This window comes from Nipponia nippon, unplaced genomic scaffold, assembly GCF_047370975.1.
Source record: "Nipponia nippon isolate SJK-2023a ecotype South Korea unplaced genomic scaffold, ASM4737097v1 scaffold_4, whole genome shotgun sequence".
In the NCBI taxonomy this organism is placed as follows: domain Eukaryota; kingdom Metazoa; phylum Chordata; class Aves; order Pelecaniformes; family Threskiornithidae; genus Nipponia; species Nipponia nippon.
The window spans coordinates 75681179-75699740 of record NW_028262358.1 but is presented as its reverse complement, the minus strand read 5'-3'; the positions used below and the strand labels follow the sequence as shown (position 1 = coordinate 75699740).

At 36.4% G+C, this 18562-nt stretch overlaps 1 protein-coding gene across 4 annotated transcripts in view; it reads left to right on the top strand.

Annotated features, from left to right (window-relative positions):
- The window catches only part of FIG4 (FIG4 phosphoinositide 5-phosphatase), a 74217-nt gene that overhangs the window by 50797 nt on the left and 4858 nt on the right, over positions 1 to 18562 (top strand). For all 4 annotated transcript variants that reach the window (XM_087777036.1, XM_087777037.1, XM_087777038.1 and 1 more), the window contains 2 exons: positions 2700 to 2782; positions 7459 to 7548. In XM_087777036.1, the coding sequence (XP_087633162.1) occupies positions 2700 to 2782; positions 7459 to 7548 (173 nt within the window). The remainder of the gene's footprint in view (positions 1 to 2699; positions 2783 to 7458; positions 7549 to 18562) is intronic.

Below are 18562 nucleotides of genomic sequence, written 5' to 3'. Positions count from 1 at the left end.
TCAAGTGCTAATTTAATGAAAATATTAATTTGTATGAAGTATTATGGAAATATCTATTTTATTAAGTCATGTAACGTTTGTTCAAATTCTTTCTTGTAGATATCCATTTTGGGTACCACTGATAATTTCTTAGCAAAAGGATATGCTAATGGAGACTATACAAATTTGGAAAATACTTGTCTTGTTTTGGAGGGGGTGGTTTTTTGGTGGGTTTTTTTGTTTGTTTTGGTTTTCTTTTTTAAATCACAGCTAATTTAAATTTTTGTAGTGTTGTGCTTGTACACATTATCACTTTTGAAGAAACTTCAGTATTTATGACCTTAGTATAAAATGAGTCAGTAGTGCCTGATAGGCAACAGAGAATAAAACAGCCTTTTTTTTTTTTCTGCTACAATTCACATTTTCATTCCATTCAGTCTTTTGCCTAGGGTTGCGTGTTCTCAGATAGTGGATTTCCAGCCTTCCATACAACATTGTCTTTTTCTTAACCTTAATGAGGCATTTGCAATAAAATAACTATGAATTCATGTGGTATTAATTTTGGGCAATTTGGATTAACTGTTATGCCAATACAAGTGCATTTATTTCTGTTTATGCAAGATACTTTATCTGAAAATTTTCCATTATCTCTGAATAATAGAACACCTGTTTTCCAGCAAGTTGGATCATTTCTAGATTTTTTTAACAACAGAAATCCAACCTGAAATTTTATTCTTGATTCGTACCATTGCACAAGTTACCTCATGTCAGTTTTTCCATCCGTGTATTGAACACACTTCAACATTCAGACCTAAGATATCTTTTTTAAGATGCTTAAATGAAAGATGCATGTGAACACAAAATATGATTTAAGATAGTATTGAATTTTAATGGCTTACAATTGGGTGAGCTATTCTGATTCTTTCAGTAATGCACATGAAGAAATATTTTCCATTTTATTAGCACCTTTTCATGAATTAAATTTTAGTCATAATTTGTGTTGTTAATTTGTGTTATTGCTTATTCAAGTTGCAGTGCTGAAAACGATTACCTATTCAGTTATGCTGAATTGCTATGTTAGTAATTAACTTGGATTATCATTAATGTCTGCCTGCCATTGTAAATTTGTTTATTCTCTTCAAAAGTACAAAGCTTCTCTTAGATAAATTATTTTTGAGGGCACGATGTTTATGGAAATAATTCTGTTCAGAAACCAAACATAAAAATTAGTAATCTTAAAGACAGTGTTAGACATTAGATTTTGAGATGTTCACCAGCTGATCTTCATTTAGCTTGTGAAGTGTGGTTTATCCATTACCAGGCTAAGCAGAGCATCAAATATAGACTTTTCAAGAAATGTTTTGGAATTATTTTTCTGGCAATGGCAATTATTTGTTGTGTCTACACATGTAGTTAAAAATTTTAAAAAGACCTGTCACGGAGGGTTTCAAAACTTGATGGCTCAACTGAGTAATGGGACAAGAAACAAAACAACTATGACTGGAACAGCTGGCAATCTGTCTCATTGATTTAATGAGCATCTATTTTCTAGAACTGGTAAACCATAGAAATGTTTGAGATACATTTTTATTTCTCAAGTTAAGCTTAACTTAGGAAAGAAACTTTAATGAAGAATGCACTTAAAAGCCTGAGCTTACAAATATTCCATTTTATGTCTCTGTTAGCTAAACTGACAACTTACTAGCACTCTAACCAGTGTCAGTCTGCACTTTACTGTTTTCTCAATTCTGAAAATGGATTGTATATAGTATTGTTCAAAAATACTAGAAGTTTGAGTGAAAAACAGTAGTGTGGGTATTTTTGTGTGTAAAAGAGTTGATATTTGTAAGCTTATATTTTTAGGTGCATTCTTGAGTAAATATGGTTATTCCAGAATGATTGGATGTTTGGTCAGGGATTTGAATTTTGGTATTTTTTACATCAGCAACTGTAGAGAAAAATTGTATTGTTATGGGGTGGGGCTGGGGGGGACACACAGGACTAAACAGCTAGTTCCTTTCTATTCACATCTCACAGAAGTTAATAATAAAATGCTTTTATACTTCTGGTCAGGACATATCTTTCTGAAGTTCTTTGACTTTGGATCTTTTTGGACTAAAAGAAAACTATTTTTATATTTGACTTACTTGCAGTCACACGTGTCTTGTCAGTAAATCACCTACATTTAACACTGAATCATTAGACATAGTGAAGTATTGCATGTGCATTGGATCCTTGTTATAGTTGTCTGACGTGATTGTGTAATGTATAAAATAAAAATAGTATTGTTCAACCTGTAGTTTGTAATTATTTCAGAATTGACAGCAGAAAATGTGAAAGCAAATGTGGGAGCATGTTCTGAACAAATGTGATTTATTCTATATTCAGTTTCAACACAGAACAGAATTTAATACCTACATCATTATATGTCCTATAAATATAATTTATTCTCCTAATATGTTGTTTTATCTGATGTTATCTTTCAAGAATCCTTTCCTTTACTTGTTGAACAAATGTCTTGAATAATATTTTTAATGAATTATTTTTATTTTTAAAAAATGCACAAGCTAAGATTACTATGTTTATGAGAAACTTGTTTGGTTTTGCCTGCACTTTTGAAATTATTTTCAGGTTTAGAAAGAATTCCTTGCTTGAAAGCAAACTTCTCTTTGGATGTTGTTCCAGTATCCTCAGTCTGAATCTTTCTTCTTATGTTTCAGAATGTAGTGCAATCAACAAAAGATGTGTATGGAGTCAATCTTTCAGATGTTCCTTCAGAAGATGATCTCACAATATACACTAGGTGAGATAAATTTCCAGTGGTAATCAGTAAAAGATAATTGGAGCTAGTTAAATACAGCTTGTCAAAGTGCTGCCTTTGATTAAACTTATTTAAATTATAAATTTTAGAGATATTTGTATATATATATATATATATATACTATTCTGTTTTTAAAATCAAACTGTTTTCAGATGTCTGATTTCAGTGGAAGTTATGCAGATGTCTCTGAATGCAAAATTTGGAACTTGAATGAAAAATTCTTCAATAGATATACCTGTCACTTAATAATAGTCCTAGAAATTAATAAGCAAATTCCATATTAGGAGTGGTTCCATGGTTCTAAGCTATGTAGTGTGTCATTTTTGTATTTTTCAAATGTTGAATTACACTAATTCAAATCAGGTATAAGTGAAATAGCCTCTTCTGTAAAAATGCATGCAAAACAACAGAAGTTAAGTCTTTTTTTTAACATAATGTCTTATTTGTAGAGATATGTATTAACTGTTACCTTTTATTAAAATTTAAATAGTTGTGTGCTTTTTGATGTTCAAGGAAAATTACTTTTCTGAATAATATTCAGCTTTTTTCTTGAAACATCCTGGCCTTTTGAGCTTGAAATAAAAAATTCTGGATTTTATAGCAAGACCTTGACCATTACTAAATCTGGTATAGACTATGAGAAGAAAAGTTGAGAAAAGCAGTCAGAATAACTCCCACTGTAGAAGCATGGATATCTAAGTGACAGATATTTGTACTGTAAGTTTCAGGAGAGGGAGAAGTCAGTTTGGCTCTTGCCATTATTGGAGTTTCATGTAATAACAACATGCAAATATATGTGGGGTGTAGGTTAATGTGCGTGTGTTTATATATGCACAGCACTAAGCATAGCGCGCGTAATAATGTGCTCTTACACACTGCATTTTGAACAACATCATACTGCCACATGTTCTTAATAAATGGTTTTGCGAATGCAAAGCAAACGTACAGGAAATGAGTAAGATACAGCATAGTGCAAGACAAAATACAGCTCCTTAGGGGGTCCAGCAAGTTCCCGCTCAGTTCCTGCACTTTGAGGTAAACTGCTACAATGTGAGGCAGCATGCTGCACAGCACCTGCAGGCTCTCCTCAGGAGCTGGGAGCTGCTGGCTTGCTGTGAGCAGTTGGAAGTAAGAGTTGGTGGACAAGCATCAAGGTATCACCTCCCAGCTCCAACTACACAAAAACTCCTGCTTTTATTCAAGGGTAGCATGGAGTTTTTTCCTCTACGAGACAGTTGTCACCGCTCCTGCAGGAGCCAAGCACTGTCAGCTCCCCAAGAGCAATCAGCAAATTAATGGTATGCTTCTCCAGCAAAAGGCAGTGACTCCCATTGTATCAGGAATGTTGTTTCTGAATTGCCATAATCCCATATAGAGCGCTAGCTATGTGTTACCATTGTTAAAAAATATGGACTTAGGCTATTGTTCTCAAATTTTCTCCTCAATATCACAAAATAACACTGAAGCCAAAAAGAAAGTGGTTCAAACCTTCTTCTTAAATCGGAAATTTGAACCTTTAAAAAATTTTTTTAACTCAAACCAAAACTGAACTAGAATAATTTCAGTTATCAATGAACTAGAACTGAAACAAAAAGTTAGTTATTCAGTTCCCTGGTGGAGGAGATTCTTTCCTGAACTTCAATCTTTTTTCTCTGAAAACTCGTCAGAATAATGGGCATTCAGTACTGGAGATCAGTTGGAGAAATTTAGATCCAAATTGAAGAGCCCCTTAGTTCCTAAAGGCTTATAATGCTGTTGCCAAGAGAGTGATTGCTTATGCAAGACACCAGGAGTGCAAATCAATTACATTTGCTTAATAAACCAGTGTTTCAAACACCTGCTTAGAATGTAGAATCAATGGAGTCTGAGAAAAGGGGTGTAAGAGAACTACATATCTCAGAAGAACACTGTGTGTATACTGAATACTTGACGCATGCATTGAAATGGGCTTGTGTGCATTTGTTTTTATTTTCTAATGTGTAATAGCAGTGATTACCTTGTTACATTTGAAACCTTTTCAATCTGTGAGGGAAGTTTTAATTCACTATTTCTTCTCCTATGGTGATATGTGATGATTAATCCTGACTTAGTTCATTAATCCTCTCAAAGCATTTTTTTTTCTTTTTATTTAAAAGGACAAGAGGAAATGGGCTCAAGTTGTGCCAGGGGAGATTTAGATCAGATATTAGGAAAAATTTCTTCATGGAGAGAGTGGTTAGGCATTGGAACAGACTGCCCAGGGAAGTGGTGCAATCACAGTCCCTGGAAGTATTCAAAGAACGTGTGGATGTGGTGCTTAGGGACATGGTTTAGAGGTGGACCAGGCAGTTAGGCTAACAGGTTGGACTCGATGATCTCAGAGGTCCTTTCCAACCTTAACGATTCTATGATTCTAGGATAAAAGTCTTTTTCTGTTAACTTTTCTTTAGGGGTAGCTACTTCTCTTGCACTCCGTAGTTCTTTGAAATTCCCATTTCTACCTATTTCCTACAGTGCTGAGTAATTTGAAGATAGTGCACTTGAGTAGGGTTGAGGAGGATGTTTCTCATTATCTCTGAAATTTTTAAATTCACCTATACCTCTGAGTTTGGTTCTTTATTTTAACCACTAGAAAATGGATGCCAATTTGACAGTTACCTTTTAGTATACTGGATAGTTATTGTTGTTCTGCAAATGGCCCAGTGTGAGCTGGCGTCTACTACAGGTCACTTTTTGTGGATGAACGGCTCTGTGATAACATCCAGAATTGCAGCTACTTCCCATTTTATCATTTTTCAGGCTGGACTAACATTCAGTCTATTGTTATGGTAGTACTGTAAACTCCATGGCGGCTTTGAAGCTCCCTATTCATATCCTTTTCAAGACAAAAAAAAAGCTTGCATTTATTTCATTTCCCTCAAGCAATGCAGGTTTTAAAAATATAACAATTACAAATTCTTTACCTCTTTTAGCTAACAAGACATAGTGCTATTTATGGTCTGATGTGCTGATTTGCTTGGAAAGTATAGATTTTACTGACATCCTTTGTTACAATGTACATCATTTGAGAATAGCAGCAATTTATTTCACAGTATGATTATAGTTCTCACCTCAAGTCTTTTTCTATTATTGTAATAAGGGAAATGGAGATATAAGATGCTGACTCTACTTGACATCGTTGGACATGTTACGTATTTTTTTCTTTATTAGCATCAGGGACTTGCAGATTTAAAGTACTTCAGGTTAAGTTAGTTTGTCAGCTGATCTTTATTAAGTATATATGGAAATGAAAAGTAATTTGAATTTGTTCAGCCCATTTTCACTGATGGCTGAGATCATTTGTGTTAATTCTCATCAAAATAGAAATCACAGAACCAAAGATTGGTTGAGGTTGGAAGGGACAGGAGGTCCCTCAAATAATTTGAGGATGTATACTGCAGGTCAGTTGTGCATGGTGTCTTATTGATGTCTGGTAACTTGCTTGTGTTTATTTAGGCCTTGTTTGTTTCAGAATATTGGATAATTTGAAGCAATGATTAAAAATACTTACATCTTTAATTTGCTTTTATTTGTTTTTTAAGCTTGTTTCAATAGCAAGCTCCTGCACTAGAAGATCTTAACTATCTTTATTTCCACTTATAATTCTTTTATTTAGAAATGTAAGTATTTGTTCCTTCAACATCCAAAATGGTGTCGCATGTTTCTGAGGTTTTTGTTTCTACAGTATAGAACCTGAATGGAGCAGAAAGAACAGTCACAATAAATTGTTTAGGAATGTATTGTTCCTTTGTGTTCTGTACACTCTTCCGTGGAATTGCTTTTGCACAGTTAATGGTCCCCTGTTAAAATGTAGTAAATATTTCTGAAACAGACCAGTAAGACTATTGTTAAGCTAAGTGGAAGCTAACTATTAAAAAAACCCACCACGTCAGAAAATTAAAGTGTTAACATCACAAGTAACATTTACTTCTGTTTTCAGTAGCACAGATGTGTTAGAATGAACAAACTGAGTTCAAGTGTGAGATAGCTACGTATACATGTACTTGAAACCCTCTGACTTTTCCTCTTAGACTGAGCGAATGAGATTAGTGATTAACTATTTTTTTAAAATTTTGCTCCAATTCATTGCCAAGAAAAAAACCCATAACAGTATTTTGCATCTTCAGTGTCTTCCAGCAAACACTGGGAGGTGGGTAATTCTTCCAAAAGGTTGTGCTTGGAAATAAGTGAGCTGGACTGCCAGCGTTTCAGCTGAATAAACTAGATTGAATTTGGCTGAGGACTGACTTAAACCTGAAACTTGAGAGACTATCTGTCTCTTCTGTTGACTTTTCCCATAGGCTATTCATCTGACTGATTGCTTTGAAAAAGACGTAGGAAATTGACTGTAGTGGGCTGCCTATTTCATAGAAGCAGAGACTCGTTTCTATCCCATGACATACTAGGTGACACCAATTAATAGGCAAATCTTTTTCAAGCTAAAAGTAACTGCTGAGTTCTCACAGGCACCCCTGCAAAGTTTTAAAAATCTCTTGTTTACCAGAGAGGTAGTTCGTGATCAGTTACTTGTACAACATGACTTAAAGACTCATTTTTTGGTGTCATTTTCTTTCATTTGCTGAATTTTGGGGAATAGTGCTTTTACTTTGATTTATTCTCCTATCTACTGCTTTTCCCAGGTTTGTTCAGCTGGGACAGAGTCAGCATAAACAAGACAAGAGCAGCCAGCAATTTTGCTCAAAACACCACTTGGATAGGGTTATAAATTTGTAAGTACTCTTTTTCTTTTTCCCTTCAGCCTATTTCTTTTTACTTTTGTCATTAGACCTGAAAAATCATCAGTTAAATTTGATGTCAAATTGTTTGAGAGTCTTACTTCTGTTGCTTTTACTGCATAAGGGGATTCAATGCATAGCATGAAGAATTAAGTTCCTACTTCTCCCTTGTAACTTAAAAAGTGCATTGCATTTTGTGGGTTGTTTTTTGGTTGGGTTTTTTGTTGTTGTTGTTGTTTGTTGCTGTTTTTTAGTTTTTGTAGTGCCAAGATTTTTGTATTCAAAATCCTTAGCAGTCATGAGTTATCACAACACAAAGTGCTGAAGCTACTGAGTTTAAAAGGCAATTTGTTCTTGCTGTGATTGCTTTTGAAAGAGAGAGTTTAAAAGGGATTGGTTGACCTGCGTATTCATCATTAAAAAAACATTCCAAGTTGCAACTCAGTCTTTAGTGTGCAGTTATCTGAATTTATTTGTTCTAAGAACACTAGGAGTGCTCTGTACTTGTTTTAGTGGACATTTGAAGAGTCTTGAGAGGTCAAATGGGATATTTTTATATTTTTATTTTTCTGGTGAGTGGCCAGGTGCTGGAAAGAGTAGGGTAAAGTGGGAATTGATTCCTGCTTTGTTTTGTGCACTCAATGCCCATCTGTGTCGCTGAAGTCAGAGAATCGATACTGGCTTTAATCAGTATGCAGATTGTTTTAACTAAAGAAAAGAGCATCTTGAATCTTGCATAGATGTAATTTTAACAATTTGTCTGCTACATTTTCCTCAGAAGTATCTCCTTGGGTTTTTTTGGTTGTGTTCTTTGTTACATACTGGTTCTATGCATTTGTCAGTGATACTTTGAGCTGACGAGGCAATTTTTTTAAACAGTTCATTTGTTACAATAGATACATTTGGCATCTTGTTCCAAACAGGTAAGTAGTTGATGGTAGGTTGTAAGGGAAGATCAAGCTCCGAGTGCCTTTTGTCAATGAAACACTTGAACGCTTTTAATCCCAAAAGATTAGTATGTGAGCCATATTCAACAAAGCCAATTGTGGTGGGATGGTAAGAGGATTGCTCTCCAGGGATATTTGCCATGTGGAATAACTTCTATGTATTCTGTTGGGAATAGACTAACTTTCCATTATTATGAAAAATAACATTAAAATTACAATAGGTGCCCACGTTTAATTTATACTGAAATAAGGAATTTAACTGTTTGTGATTATGGATTGATTATTGCTGTACAAGAATAGCCTCTAGTTATAGGCCAGACCATTTGAATCTTTTCTTAGTACTAGTATAAAGAAGAGTCATGATATTATCCAAATATACTATTATTGAAGCAAGTCTTGGAATTTAGATGGTCAACTCCTAACTTCCCAGTTGACATCTTCCTGTACTGTAGGCAGCTTGAAGTTTCACCAAGGCAGGTTTTTATTTACATTTGTCTTTGGGGTACGTGATCCCTTACCCAACAGCACAGCCACTCCATAGAACTGCAGACCTTCACTGGAATCCAGTGATTTACAGAAGCCTCACTCAGCTTTGTTTCCTGCACTGGGTCTAGTCCATTCCCTCTATGCTGATAAAGTGAGGGAACCTTGAACGTAACACTTACCGAAGCAGGGACAGTGTCTGGGGGTGTCGCGGTGGGGCTAAGGGAGCAGGATAACATGAAACAGATTTAATATTGTGTATGAGACAATGCTGCCTAATATCAGTGCTTAGTCATTTGGTATCATATACATTTAAAGTGATGACGCCATGGTGCATGATTCATCATTAATAAGCTTACACTTTGTAGGTGAATGTGCCTATAGTTTTATAGTTTATAGTTGTTTTATAATAAAATATATCTAATGGGTATTAAAATAGTAAGTTAGGTCGGCAAACTGTAAAACTGTTTTTAAAAATGAAGGAACAACCCTGAATGTTTTGAAGGGAAATGGTTATTAAGAAATTCTTTTATAATAATAGGAATATTTTTGCTATGAATGAAGGCGATTCCTTTTGTGTATTGCAAAATCTCCCAGCATGTTTGACAGTGTAGGAGATAATCATTCCTTTCTTGCCCCCTTGAAGTAGAGTAAATTATTCCCTGTGCTATGCTACTGTAAAATGAACACATTAAAGAGAGTCTATACACGTAATTCTGGTGGGGTTTGGGTAGTCAGATGTTCGTTTTTCTCCTTTCCCAAGTGTAATTTCCGTGTGTTTCTGAATAGCGGAAGTGTAAAAGTCATAGAGCACACAAATCTGTGCCTCCTGTCACTCCTCCTCTTGAAGTCACATAGATCATCTTTCTCTGTCAGTTCTACCAAACATGCTCTTCTGTGCAGATCTGAGAGGAAATGGTATCTTATAGCTGGTAATTTTTTTTCCCTGAAAGTATATGTTTATACAGCTTAAAAATTTTCTTCAGCTTTTGTTCTGCAACTTTTAAATACTGTTTGGATGGTGACAGATTGTTCTGTCAAGAAAAGTCATAGCCATTCGTTAAAGGCATGTTGTTCAATTCTGAAACAAGGAAGCTTTCTCTCACTGAGTTTGAATTGCTGCTCTGAATCAAGAATTTCCTTGGAGACTACTAACTTTTTAGAGATAAAACAGCATGAACATACTGTACTCAAGATTAGGTCGAGAGAGAGGGTTTTCAGCAATAGCAGCTGAGGCACATCTTGCACTTGTTGGACTGTATATTTCCTTGTTTCTCAAGGAGCACTTGAAGAAATTGAAAAATTATAGTAACTTGTATTAATTTGATGTGCATTTAGGTGCATTTTAACTTGAAAAAAATCTGGCAGGTTTGATTCTCCAGTAGTTCCTTCTAGATACAAATGCAATTAAACCCCAGTCCTTTTCATAGTAAAATGAAGTACTCAATCTAAAACTTCGGTTTCTCATCAACAGTGAGACATAATTTAGGCTTAGGTGAGTTGCTGTCATTTCCGCACTTCTCAAGAAAATCTTTTTTTATATCCTTTTTCGATCTCAAACTGCCCGCCCCGCCTCCTCCAAACCTTAAACCTTGTGGCCATTTTTATCAAATACATAAAGCCAATACAAAAAGAAATATTTCTTATTTTTACAATGTCAATTCAGTGATATTTATGAACTTGAATATGCATCGTAGAAATGCTGAAGAGAAGCTTCTGGCTTAAATTTAAAAACCGTAAGTATAGATTAGAAGCAAAAAATGGATACTTGAACAGGGATGCAGAGAAATAATACTGAAGAGGAGCAGAGAATGTGGAAGGAAATTGAAGTTCCTCTTTTTGTTCATAGAAATTCCATGAAGGAAAAAAGGAAAAGGGTAGAATTTTAATTAGAGCTAAACAGAGCTGGACTACTTTAGCACAATCTATTATCGTGTATGTGAAGAGGGACTTTGAGTACTGTAGTATAATTACTGTTGGCTGACACAGTGCACCTGTTCCTAGTTCCCTAGTACTCATTGCAGTGTGGTATAAATAATATTGTTGGAAAATATACTCTCAGTCACTTTTCAAATGTACTTCTTACGTCTAGGAGTAGGAGAAATTTTGATTCCCTCCCGAACAGGGAATTGAGTGTTTCGACTCATTGCAGCACTTCTGGAGAAGAGTGCTGTGCCTGTGCCCACTGTGGCCTATGCAATACAGCAACAATGCCTGTGCACCAACTTTAATTCATCCATAGGTATCTACTCTCCGGTTCGGTTTTGTGGGGCGCTGATGATGCTCAAGCAGAAGAACACTTCAATGAATGGTATCTGCAGCATGGTCCAGGGTTATGTTCTCCTTAAATAACTGAAAAACATACCCTGTCTTTAGAGATATATCGTATAGTCCATGTTTTCAAAAGTTTCCTTGACATACCTTGATGTTAAATGTGTAATCTTTTTTTAAATCAAGATTACTTAGATTCTGCTTGTCATCCAAGTATTGATCAAACATGACTCAAATTGAGTAGCAACTATCTACAAGTTAGCAGCTAGCTATGTACAAGTAGTATATGCGCTTTTTTACTGTTTGTTTCTGTGTATATGCACGATATACATTACTTTTATCTTGGTGAGAAAATAATGAAGCAAATTTCAGTGAACAATGGAACACTATTTTCCATTTTTGCTCATTAAATGCTCTACTGGAGTATTTTTAATCTATAATACCACTTTAAAATATAAAAGTAAAAACAGAGTAGTACATTTTCTAATTTCAATGAAGTGTTCTACACTTCTTGGATTCTCAAGCGTGTTGATAGTTTCACAGTACAGTTCTTTTTTGCATGCTCTCTACTTCAAGTGTGCACCCCAATATGTTGCTTCACATCAGAAAGTTAGATAAACTTCAATGAAAGCGTTTATTCACAAAATAGGGAATTGTTGTGAATATTCATGGAAAATATAGGTGAAGAAATTGTTTATATTCTGTCATCTATTTACACTAAGCTTAAATCACGAAGGTCTCTTATTTAGTTGCTGTTTTCTCCTGAGACGGTGGCAGTCAAGGTTTCCTTTTTAAAAAAAAAATAAAAAATCTGCACTTTGGTAGAGCACCTTCTTGCTAGACAACCCTTTGTCAGAGCAACATCTAGTCTTCAGCAAAGTTTTTTTTTATCCTTAGTCTCCCCTTTGCTTGTCCCTTGCAAAATGGCTTGACTAAGCTGACTGCTACTGAGAGTATTTTCATTTTATATTCTGGGGAAGTGGTTTTAAAGTCATTGTGGGCACTTTCCCTGAAAGTACTTGATACTTCATGTTGGCTGGAAAAGACAAAAGAGTATCGGGAATCAACACCACATAAAACAAATAATTTTGGGCTTGAATACTCTGTTCACTTTTAGTCAGACATCTCAAAAAGAATACTACTGGGAAGGGTCTGGGGAAAAGCAATAGTATGGTCAGAGTTGTAGGAGTCTCCAGGTAAGAGCTGGCTGGGGACTGAAGGAAATATGTAGGTCCATGTTCTGATGGTTTATAAAATGTTCTACTGAAGTTTGACAGGTGAAGTGGTTTGATACTATGGTTTAAGTCACGGCATGACTGATTTTGATGGGAGAAGTTAACAAAATAGCTGAGCCAATTCTAACAGCTCATTGCCACCAAAAGGGGGAGGTCCTGCTCTTTCCCTCCTTCCTTATCACATACTTTTTCAGTTACTTGTGCAAGCTTTGCTACTTGTTACAGTGCTCCATAAATCACTTCAGCTCATCAGTCTGCAGCAAACTAATTCAGCAAAAAAAGCAAATCATTTCCTGGTAGATTAATGAGATTATTTAGACCAGTGAAGGTCCTAGTTATCATGACGGCCAGCACAGAAGAGACAGAGCCACAGGGTCAAATGCAGCAGAACTTTCTTACGTGGCTGGTGGCAATTTGTTAGATCGGCTCAGTCATCTTGCATAGCACCCTTTTGACAGACTAGGGAGCAGAGCATGAGCTTTTTCCAGGGATCTTGGGGAAAATGGTTTGAACTCCTTGTGATTCAGATCCCCATGGATGTAGGAAGAATTATCTTTTTGCCGTTCATCTCTTTTGTCAATATTGAGCTCTGAGCTTTTCAGATGAAAAAGCTCATGTGCCTAGCATTTTTGGTAGAGTTGTCACCTGAGGTACTCAGTGTTATTTTAACAATAAAACTGTTAGCATTTATTTGCCTCATACTGATTTAGATCATAATTTTCATTTATTAATGTCAGTTTCAAATTTAAAAAAATAAATACATTTTTAATACTTGAATGTTCACACTTGATCTCTGGGTCCTCCATCTTTCCTCCCTATCTACACTGAATCCTGGATAAAAATCTACATGTTGAATCCACTAATGTAAAAAAAAGCCCGCAACAGTGGCATGCACCTTCAGAACAATACATGAATTGTGATGAAATTTAGCCATCGTTTTTCAAAACCCAAGGGCTTTTTTTCAACCTGAAAAAATACTTGGAGCTATGAAACAGTAGTTCAGTACAATTCTGACTTGACAGGGACCTTGTTGTCACTTGCAATACACAAAAAAATTTACTTTATCTGTATTTCCAGTCCACCTGGTTTAGCATTTCTGTATGTCATATATTAAAAGGATAATGCAGTAGCCTCACAAGACTAGAAAAAAACATTTTGAGTTTTATAAGTGGTCTTAGAGTATTTTTTTAATGTGTCAAAATACGTTCTGTTCTGTTACTAAATTTGCCTTTTTCCAAATTTTAAAGAACTATTGTATCTTTTACTACAGTGATCACTGTTAAAATGCTTCAGAAGTTCTGTGGCTTAAAGCTTGGTTTTTTTAGTTTCATTTTGAGGTTAGTGGGCTGGTGTTTCTCACTTTTGCCTATGAAGTTTCATTTTGATCCTAATGTCAGCAGCATTATCATATCCTCTAAAATCATATCCTCTAAAAATATGACCATAACAAATACCTGTGAAATATGACAGTAAATCTAGTTATTTCTACATGGTATATTATGGATTTGGGATTTTGTAGTATTAACAGTTGCTAGAAAAACCAGAAAGTACTAAACTATATGCCACCTTAGCTCATCTACTTTTAGACTTTTTAATGAAAATTCTCAGGACCCTTCTTCAACCTGTCCCTCTGTCTTCTCTGTGAAGTGATAAATTTCTGTTCATCAACTTAAGAGCACTACCTTCCTCAAGTAATCCTATTTGAAAAAGTAAGTTTAAGCTTTTCCTTTCCAAAAAGAAACACAATATTCCTATTTCTTTTTTCTTTCTTTTTTTTTTGTGAGTTCTTTTGATACTTGTTTTGTTTTGTCCTGTACTACCCCTAGGTTCCTTTGTGTGTTCAATCTTTAAATTTTGAATTAGTTTGTGGTCAGTGTAGATCATCTGTACCTAAAAGATTTATCTTTCCTCAGAGATCACCTTTCTATATCAGATGTTCTGACCTTCTCTCATATTCCTTGTCTGCACTGTAGAGAAGCTACTTCTAATTTGAATTGCAAAGTGCTCATTTAGAGGTATACTTGGGTACAGCAAGTCTCTTCTTTCTCTAAGCTTTGAAACTGTACATGCTGTTGGAGTTTCAGGTGATTGTTGTGGGACCTGGATGCTGTCCCGGTTTTGCTGCTGGTCAGTTCTGTAAGGTACAAGTTGCAGTATTATTGGACAGAGAAGGTTTCCTGATTTTCAGTCCTTCCCACTCACAAAGAATGTGACTGAAACTTTGTTGTATGGAGGCGTTGGTGTCCAAGGAAGGAAAAGTCTGTTGAAGGCTCTTTCAAGAGCACAGCAAGCAATTTAAAGGAATACCAGTGGGGGGAACAAACAAAAACTCTGCATTTGCCAGAGATAGGTCAGATAATATTTGCTTAGGATTCAAACAAGGCAACAGAGTACATTTTGTCTCCTTCTTTAGATATACTTTAGAGACTTGAGGGGAACTAATCAATGTTGAAACAAATGTGGTGGCTTTCTGGTGACTGCCATATTTCTGAGAGCTAAGCACATCACCATGCGCTTTTCCTTTGAAGTATGGAAGATCTTTGTTGTAACGGAAGATTTTAGCTGTATCTTTTGTTACTGTATAGAGGTTGCGACTTTTGGTGAATCCACAACACCATGAAGCCTGTTCACAAGTGGGATGAAAATAACTGTACTTTGCATGTCAAGGGTGCTGTCCTTCATGACATGGTGTTTACGTTCCTATCTATGTAATTTTCATTGGGAGGCCATAGAGCTACAGATCTCTAGGGAGATCTGATAGCGAAGTCATAAATAATGTGCTCTCCTTCATGACTTTATTGTAAGATATTAAACTTACTAAGTAGATCAGATTTTTACATGAATAGTGTTAAAGAAATGACTTTAATTAAATGACTGGATAATACAAGCACTCTGCAAATAGTTACAGCTTAATACAGGGTTATTAACCAAAATTTGCATGCATGAACATGCGGTTCTTTCAATATATTTTTATCGTGTTGAAGCAAGTAGGTGGAAAATTAAGATTTAGTTACTAAATAGTCAATATGAAATACACTTTGCTGTCCCGTTTCCATTGTGCCTAAGGAAGTCACTTCTGACTCATTAGTGCTTCAGAAATGTCATGTCTTTAGAAACAAATCAATAAATAGAGAAGGCATCAAATTAGTGTTGTGGCTTTGTTTTGGTTTTTGGGGGTTTTTTTACTTAATTGTCCACTTGCTAGTGGACTAGATAGGCCAGCTATATTTGAGTAAGTGACATCTTTTAGTGTTAGATAGTGATATTAGTAAGTTAGTACAGTGTGCTAGTGTCAAATACTATTGCTAGAGTCTCAGCTCGAATGCTTTAAACTAGATAAATAAGTATCTGCAGAAGCTGTGGGTGCTTTGAAAAGCAATCTACTTTTAAAGCATCTAGATATAAACTTAGATAGACTAATGTTTGGTACCAGTTCTGAAAACACCCACCTTAACGTTTTATAATCAACCAGAAGAATATGATAGTGACAATGAGAAGAAACTATCACTCTGGGAAAAGGTTAAGTATGATAGAATTTCCATAGTATTCTTCATACAGTGTACCAACAAAAACTAAAATAAAACACTGATTTGGTCAGAGCATAACAGCAGAAGTTGGACTCTTCAGAAGAGTTTCAACTCTTTTTGAAATAGGAGTTTCATGTTGTTTAAGATAAGTGTAAAAATGGTAAGCATTTTGGAAACTTTACCTTAATCATACAGGCAGGTAAGTTGCTTACATTTGTAGTATTTGCTTACATTCCACTGTAGTGCCACAGAATTCTAAGACTAAGAAGCCTAAACAGGAATCGTAAAACAACCTAAAATAAGGAAAATTAAAAATATATTCTCTGCTATAAAGCTTCACTTTTTGCAAACTCTTTAGCTTTACTTTTTTCTCTAATTCTAGAATGGCCAAATGTTTCTATGACATAACCTAGTAAACTCTGTCTACATCCTGGTAAAATGTAACTTGGTTTTAAGTATGCAACCAAACTCTGTGGGTGAGCAGTGATTTTATTGTCTCAAATTCAATAGTATACCTGTGTAAGTAATTCTGTCACTGCAGTCAAAGTATTATCAACTGAATTTATTACTATGTAAAATGGAAAAATACAAATTTAAATATGAAATTAAAGAATATGTCTTTAATATAGAAGTATTTTTATTTTACATACCATATTCCAGCTGTAGTGGAAAACCAGACATTTAATGTTTTCTTCGCCTCGGTCTTCAACACTCTTCCCAGAGCCCTGGCCTAGAGAACCATGACTGTGAGAATGATAAACTCCCAACCAGCTCCAAACTTCTGCAGGATTTGCTGCTCCAGCTGGATCCCTATAAGTCAATGGGGCCCGATGGGATTCATCTGAGGGTACTTAAAGAGTTCGCTGATGTCATAGCAAGACCTCTCTCAACAATTTTTCAATGCTCTTGGGAATCTGGAGAGGTCCCAGTTGACTGGAAGCTGGCAAAAGTTGTCCCAATCTTCAAGAAGGGCAACAGGGATGACCCCAGTAACTACAGGCCTGTCAGTCTTACCTCTGTGCCTGGCAAAATTCTGGAGAAGATTATTCTGGGAATTATTGAAAAACACCTGAAAGACAACACAGTCATTGGTCTCAACCAGCATGGGTTCACGAGGGGAAAGTCCTGCTTAACAAACTTAATTTCGTTCTATGACAAAGTTACCCACCTAGTTGACCAAGGAAAGCCAGTAATCTTTTTGGATTTCAGTAAAGCTTTCGCTACTCTCTCTCACAGTATCCTCTTGGACAAAATGTCCAGCATACAGCTGGATAAACACATAATGCAATGGGTGAGCAACTAGCTGATGGGTTGGGCTCAAAGGGTTATAGTAAATGGGGTTACATCGGGCTGGCAACCAGTCACTGGCGGGGTTCCGCAGGGATCCATCTTAGGGCCAGTGTACTATCTAAGTTTGCCGATGACATGAAATTGGAAGGAGCTGTTGACGTCTCGAGGGCAGAGAGGCCCGGCAGAGAGATCTAGACAAATTCAAGAGCTGGGCAATCACCAACTGTATGAAGTTTAACAAGGGCAAGTGCCGGATTTTGCACCTGGGACAGGGCAACCCTGGATGTACATACGGACTGGGGAACGAGAGGCTGGAGAGCAGCCCCGTGGAGAGGGATCTGAGAGTTCTGGTCGATGGCAAGTTGAACATGAGCCAACAGTGTGCCCTGGCAGCCAGGAAGGTCAACCGTGTCCTGGGGTGCATCAAGCACTGCATTGCTAGCCAGTCGAGGGAGGTGATTGTCCTGCTCTACTCTGCACTGGTGTGGCCTCATCTTGAGTACTGTGTGCAGTTTTGGGCACTACAGTATAAGAAGGACACGAAGCTACTAGAGAGTGTCCAGAGGAGAGCCACGAAGATGGCGAAGGATTTAGAGGGGAAGCTGTATGAGGAGTGGCTGAAGTCACTTGGTCTGTTCAGCCTGGAGAAGAAGAGACTGAGGGGAGACTTCATCACGGTCTACAGCTTCCTCACAAGGGGAAGAGGAGGGGCAGGCGCTGATCTCTTCTCACTGGCGACCAATGATAGAACCTGAGGGAACAGCTGGAAGATATGCCAGGGGACGTTTAGGCTGGACATTAGGAAAAGGTTCTTCACCCAGATGGTGGCGGAGCACTGGAACAGGCTCCCCCGAGAGGCAGTCACAGTGCCAAGCCTGACAATATTCAAGGAGCATTTGGACAACGCCCTCAGACATATGGTGTGATTTTGGGGGTTGTTCTGTGCAGGGACAGGAGTTGGACTCGATGATCCTTGTGGGTCCCTTCCAACTGAGGACATTCTATGATTCTATGTTTGGGCCTACTATATTACATAACACATTGTAGTCATTTTATATGACTAACAGGCCATCACATGATGAAACATCCAAAATCTGACATATTTTAACAAAATAAAAGGCTACAAAATAAGGGAGCAAGTCTTTTGACAGTTTTAATAGAGAACCTAGTTTAGAAACAGTGTCAAACGTTAGTTTGTGCTCATAATGCAACTAGACGATTATTACTGCATTTCATTTATAGAAGGGCTCTGCCA